This window comes from Silene latifolia, chromosome 3 (assembly GCF_048544455.1).
Source record: "Silene latifolia isolate original U9 population chromosome 3, ASM4854445v1, whole genome shotgun sequence".
NCBI classification, from domain to species: Eukaryota; Viridiplantae; Streptophyta; class Magnoliopsida; order Caryophyllales; family Caryophyllaceae; genus Silene; species Silene latifolia.
Window position 1 is genome coordinate 13,048,932 of NC_133528.1, and position 6,921 is coordinate 13,055,852.

At 41.9% G+C, this 6,921-nt stretch overlaps 1 protein-coding gene across 1 annotated transcript; it reads right to left on the reverse strand.

Annotated features, from left to right (window-relative positions):
* Positions 1–1,997: 1,997 nt before the first annotated feature.
* On the reverse strand, positions 1,998–3,410 carry LOC141648695 (uncharacterized). The gene is made up of 2 exons (XM_074457418.1): positions 2,949–3,410; positions 1,998–2,642 (listed from the first exon to the last, which is right to left on the reverse strand). Exons 1-2 carry the CDS (start codon positions 3,408–3,410, stop codon positions 1,998–2,000), a joined length of 1,107 nt encoding a protein of 368 aa, XP_074313519.1.
* Between the last annotated feature and the right edge of the window lie 3,511 nt (positions 3,411–6,921).

The following is a 6,921-nucleotide window of genomic DNA, read 5'->3' on the forward strand; positions in this document are numbered from 1 at the left end:
CTGTCATTTCCGTCGGTCTACAAGTCGTATATGATTTGTTCTTTGATTACACAGTCATGAAATATATGATGCTACAGGTATATTTAAACTATGTACCGAAAAGTTGTGAAGATTTATGGAGTATATGCTTTGTTAATTATAACTGCGATTACCTCATGTTTAATTGTGTAGTACTCGGTATATGTTACAGAGTATTTATCCTGAACCAGCTCATCTTTAGATTGTATCGTTGTTTGCGGTTATTCTATTGCAAAAGATCTTATATAGAACGATGTTGTACTCCGTATTTGGTTTGTACGCCCAACGGCTGACACGAATATTGAACCGACTATATATTGTCGTACTTTATAATTGAACTAACCTTTTGTATTACAGCTTATTTTATATAGTCGTAGAGATGTTTACCATTGGGAAATGATGAGGATGTTCATTAGTATGATACGAGGGTTGTCAGTAGATGTCGATCCCATGTAATTGTTCGGAAGCGAACATGGCCTAAAGAAGTAACAAGAACGCAAGGTGTAACGGGATATAGATTAGGATGGCCAGGGACTTGCAAATCTGATGGTGACCTTTCGGTGCCACTAATTTCAAAGTCTGAGTTTGGACTAAGTTGTGTGAGCAATATTGTGAGAGACTAACACTGTAACTAGTAAGAACTACGGAGTAATCTGTAATTTACCTACACACCTATACGGCTATACGTAGTACTAATATACAAATGAATGACACATTCTAATCCTAATATGGAAAAAGGAGTACAACTTGACTAGAGTATAACTTTACAGTAAGTCAGAAGATATAGAAGGGCAAGAATGTGATGTTATTATACTCCCGTGAAACGTAGCCACCTATGGTGAATAATGTTATTGTCCAACCTCACATCTCGAGTACAGATCTACTTTCATGAGATGACCTTATTTATAGAGTGCTACCTCCGATTTTTTGGAATCGCCCCAACTTTTTAAGATTTTTGAGGAGTATTTTAATTAAATTGGGCTATTCTTAAGAAACGGAGGGAGTACTACGTATATATTAAACTGCGTCTTTTATGAAACTCATTTATCCTACTAAAAATAATGTTAATAATTTATGATGTCTATACATATTTACTATATCTGGTTTCAATATGTAGGAGAATTTGATAAGAAGGTTGATGTTGATCAGTTGGTGTAACATGAAGTTCTCGAGCGGTGGATTCTACTCATCAAGTGAGTGACCAAATCGAAATACCCGCAAACGGCTGAGATGTTGAGCCGGTTGTCTTCCACTGGTCAGAAGACAATATCTCTGTATGACCGTATGAGCCATGTATCTAGATGTGAAACATGTTGAGCCATTATAGATTTATAGGTTTTACACTTTTACCCGGTGTAGGACGTAGGTTTGGTTGTCTAATTATATGAAGTCAGTGCGATAGTAGAGAATGGTATATTCATCAAGTATTTTATGAATTTATGATGTTGCTTTGTTATTTTTTAAAATCACTGCTATATTTTGTGCGGAATGATAACATATAAATCTCCCATTTGCCTCCAAATAGAGTTTTAAAGGTTTCGTGTACTACACGGGTCACAAAACTAGTTTATCTATAAATAAGCTACGCATTACCATCAAAATTCACAACAAAAATCCAACACTTCATCTCCCACACTCATCCAAACTACAATAACCTCTTAATTTATTTCAAATCTCTCTTTCTCGAAATAATATGGATCACGCGCGCCTCTTAACCCACCGCTTATTGAACAACCCCAACCGCGACTATTTCCTCGAAACCTACCAACTACTACCACATGAAGGCCCATTTCAATTAAATGGACCTAGAGCGAGAATTCCATCCATAAGCCCCGCTCCATCTCACTTCACTGACAGGGATACTCGTCTACAGGTTGCTCAAGACATCCTAGACGTTGCTAAGGAATACAAAATGTTCGAGGTTTGTTTTATTTTTTTTTTATTTTTTTGAAAGGAAACCCCAAAGCGGGATTACAAACTTATATTAAATCTGCATTAGCAATGTCGATAATACTACGAGGCAAGGTCGTACCATCAAACAAATTGCTACTACCAATCGGACAAAAATGTGCCAATTCATGAGCGACATGATTACAATTCCTACGAACAAAAGACCAAGACACAGATCGAAAATGTGAACTAGCTAAGAGAATGTCACTAATCACACTATGGAAATCACTTCTTCCTGTTCGTCTGCTTGTAATTGCATCAATGACATCCTTGCAGTCCGTCTCCATACACACGTCCGTCATCTTCATTCTTCGCGCCATCCGAACCCCTGCTAGCATTGCCTCTGCTTCCGCCACACTTGGTTCAAACTCAGCCCGTCTTCTCTCTGCCCAACCCCATCGTATGCCACCCATTTCATCCCTGTAGACAGCTCCAATTCCCAGCCCCGACCTCTCCGCTACTCTAGCATCCACGTTAATCTTCATCAACCCCTGCACCGGTTTGCACCACCTCACACACGCCCCTCGTTTATCCACTCCCTCCTGCTCACCCCCTTGTCTCTTCTCCTCCACCGCCTCCCTCAACCCAGCCATTTCCCTTAGCAACTCCGACACACGCTTCACACACTTGTCCACGCTGACTTTTGTACCCTCGAAAACAACCTTATTACGCATCTACGAAATAGCCCACACACTGACCATAAAAACCTCGGTCTCTCGTTTATCAAGCTCCCTCATCACATCCTCCGCCCACTCCCTCACCCGCTCATATCCCTATATCGCCCGCACTTCCAAACCCAACCCGTCCCAAACCCCCGCAGCCCACCCACAACCCCGAGCTAGATGGAGACCCGTCTCCACTTCGCAACAACAAACCGGACACTCCACATTCAAGTTTTGTGTACGGGATGCTAGATTTTGTCTCGTAGCAATGGCATTACTATAAAATTGACAGTAAAATAATTTAATGCGTGGCAATACATCAGTTTTCCAAATTCGTTTCCAAACCCACATATTCCTGTCTACATTCGACTGCCCTTCCTCCGCCACATTATCCCCCACTAGCGCTCGATAGGCTGACTTAACATAGTACGTTCCATCCTTCTCTAAGTTCCACACCCAATCATCTTCACAATCCTCCCGGTTTATACGCGTATTCAGGACATAGCTCTGTTCGAATGGAAGAAACAAGGTACGTACCTTATGCACATTCCAATCTCGTCCGTCCGCACTCAATAGATCAGCTACCACTATCGACTCATCAGCCTCTCCACGCGGTGAGAGTACCTTGTGGGTCTTCGTTCCCGCCAGCCAAGGATCAGACCATACACGCGTACTTAACCCGTTCCCAATCCGCCTTCGTAACCCTGCCCTTAGAACACCACTGGCCTCAAAAATCCCTCTCCATGTATAGCTTGGATTAGTCCCTAGTTCAGCTTTCATAAAGGATCGATTCGGGAAATATTTGCCCCCAAGAACCCTTACCATAAGACACTCTCTATCTGTTATCATTCGCCATGCTTGTTTACCAAGGAATGCTAAATTGAACTCTTAGAAATTACGAAACCCAAGTCCACCCAAGCATTTCGGTTGGCATAACTTCGTACAAGCGACCCACGGGATCTTTTTCTTACCATTTTCCGATCCCCACCAGAACCGGGAGACCAAACTACGTAGTTCATCGCAAAAATTATGAGGGAGTTTGAAGACGCTCATAGCATAGGTAGGGATCGATTGGGCTACCGCCTTTATCAAAACTTCCTTACCCACCTTCGACAATAACATCCCCTTCCACCCTTGCAACTTCCTACATAATTTGTCTCTAATCACCATTGCAACTACCTGTTTCAAATGGCCCACAACAGTCGGGAGGCCTAAGTATCTCTCCTGTTCATGCACTATGCTCACGCCTAACAGGTTTGCTATTTGATCCCTTCGTTCTCCTCGTGTTCCACGGCTGAATGAGACAGTAGTCTTGTTCAGGTTTGCCATTTGCCCGGACGCTGATTCATAGCATGTGATTATTTCCTTTATTTTCGGGGCTTCAGCCTCTCTAGCTCGTGCAAATAAAATGCTATCATCCGCAAAAAGAAGGTGGGACACCATATGAGAGCCACTCGCCACTCGCCACTCGCACTCCATGAATAGTTCCTTCTTCCATCGCTCTCCGCATAAATCCCGAAAGACACGTTTATCCTCGTTCAGTTTAGTGCGCAATAATCGATTACTCAATTTTATTTCAAATGTCGCAAATTTAGTCTCGTTCAGCTTAGTAAAAAAAGGTCTTAAAATACAACTTAAAGAAAGTAAAGCACAATACGACCTATGACTAAGAACAACGTAGCTACGTGGACATGTGAAACTAAAGATAATTTGTCAATTTGCAAAACCCACTAATAGATTCGAACGCTTGCATTTATAAGATAGTCACTTACATACCAATAAATAAAATCTTAAAAGTAGAATAAACTAAATCGATTTGATGATGACCTTTATTATTATCATAGTTATTCGTTAAGCAAGCAGTATTTATGAAAAGTCAATAAAACAAACCTCGAACATTCTGTATTGTCTAGCAGCTCGTAGGATGTCTCCAGCAACCTGGCCACGACAATGCTCGTCGGTGAAACGAGATGGATGGAGGCTTACCGATGGAATTGTCGCTCTAGGTCCATCTCACTACAAAATAAAAGCGGAAAACTGACGGAAAAAAAACCGTCACTACGGCCTGTTTTCCGTCAGGAATGGCCATTCCTGACGGTTATTCCGTCAGGATTAAACCGTCACTACAAATGGTCACAGAAAACTGTCTCTGACGGTATTTCCGTCAGGATCAGCATAACTGACGGTTATTCCGTCATAATCTCTGACTGGGCAAGTCAACGAAATGTTGACTATAACTGACGGAATAACCGTCAGAACTACCCCCCTTCTGACGGAATAACTGTAATACCCTGACTTTTAATAAATTATTATAAGCCGACCGTGTTATGTCGCGAAATAATATAATATTATAATATAATAAATAACAAACTATAATCACAAGACGGTAAATTTAATCATGAAAGTAGGTACATATTTATGTTACTCAGTGTCGGGATAATACGGAAGTATTCTCGTAAGTTTACGTTTCACATAAGATAATTAAGTATAGGATTACGGGTATTGGTTAAACGCAAATAAGAAACCAATCGGACCCAAAATAATTAAGGGGACCGTGTTTTATTAGGGGTGTTCCGTGCCCTTGAGACAAGAATAAGGCATGCTTGTTTATTTTAATGTAACCCATGCAACCCATACCCCTTTGTTTACGTCAACCCCCACACAACCCATACTCCCTTGTTCATCTTCTCCCTTATTAAACCGACAAAGCCTACCCATTTCCTTCCATTGTTAATTTGTTATACACCCCTACTGTGCAAATAAGTGAGTGAGAGGCAGAGGGAAGGCGACGGCGGTGACACGGCGGTTGCTAGGGTGGTGAGGTGGCGGTTCGGCGAGGTAAGGCTTGTCATCACCGTTTCATTTTCCTTGTTTCGTTTCGTTTTTGTAATATTGGGTGTGTCACTGTAGTCGATGAGTCGTGGTGGCTAGGTGGTGTCTTTGGGGTGGGGTCGAGTCTCCTGGTGGTTATGAGGGTGGCTGTTGTGGTTGTTGGTGTCAGAAATGGCGTCTAAGTTGGCGTTTTGAGTCGGTTTCACGTAGGTGTCTTGGGGTGGAGCCACCATTGACTCGGGGGAGGTCGATGTGGTGGCGCCACATTCTAGGTGTCGAACAGGTGTCGGAGATGGAGTCATGGTGGTTGTTGAGGTTGTTATGGGTGATGGTAACGGCCGTGAAAGGCGGCAGGATCAAGGGTAGTAGGAACGGGTTTTAAACTGGTTTTCAGGCGGGTTTTTGGTTGGTCAGAGTTGGGTGGTGTTTATATCGACTAAGGGAGGTCGACAGGGTGGTGTGGGGGTGTCGGTGTTCGTGGGTTGACGGTGAGTAGGGTCGTGGTTGTTTGGCAGGGTATGGTTAGTGGATGCGGTGGTGTTATGGCGAGAGACAGAGGGTGTTGGTGTTGCACGGTGGTGAACCTGGCCACCTGTCTGCCCTGGTTCGACTCGCCGGCGGCAGTCGACCAGGCTGGTGGTGGTCGCTGGTGGTGGGGACGAAGTGGGGACCAGGTACGGTGGTTGTCGGGGTGGTTCGTATGGCGGTTTAAGAGTGTAGGCGTGAGTGAAGCTGTGTATGTTTTGAAGACGGGTTGCGTTCGTTTTTGAAACGGGGTTTTATTAGTTTAATCATTATAATTCGTTAATCGGTCGTACCTTTAATTAATTAATTTAATTTCCGGGTATTTAAATAATGAAAGACGGATGTTGAGTATTCAAATGTTGATTCGGGATTTATTAAATAATTGTTATAACTCGTTTAATCCTTTAATTATCATTCGGTTTTAGTTCCGAGTATCTAAAATAAAATAATAATTAATAATGGTTAAATGATTGGAGACGGGTTTTGAGTCGGGATTGTTTGAGTTGTTCTACGTTGGATTCGGGTCTCCTTAAATCGTATAATTCGTTTAAATAATCGTGTTGGTTTAAGTTCCGAGTTAATTAAAATAAAATAATAATTAATTAACTAGAAACGGGATTGTGAGACGGGTTTGTTAAAATTAAAAGGCTACTATATCGGGAAAGTTTCCATTTTAAGAGATTATACCTTAATAACTTTCTATTTTGGGAAAGTTGGGTCGAATACTAATCGGGTTATTTTAATTATCAGTCGGGCATAAGTTGGTGTCGGGATTGTATTCCGGGAAGACTTCTAATTGAGAGATCTCCATATTTAGTAGTTAGTAATTATAAATATTATAATTGTTTTAGGTGGCGGATTCGTGAAGGATCGATAATCAATTCATTGCTTTATTTCTGGACTGCTTAATTGGATTTGCTGGCACTTGAGGTAG

Coding starts and splice junctions, on each gene's coding strand:
- LOC141648695 (XM_074457418.1), bottom strand. CDS start 3,410: ATGAAAGCTGAACTAGGGACTAATCCAAGCTATACATGGAGAGGGATT. Junction 2,643..2,948: donor AACGAATTTGGAAAACTGAT/GTATTGCCACGC, acceptor GCTATTTCGTAG/ATGCGTAATAAGGTTGTTTT.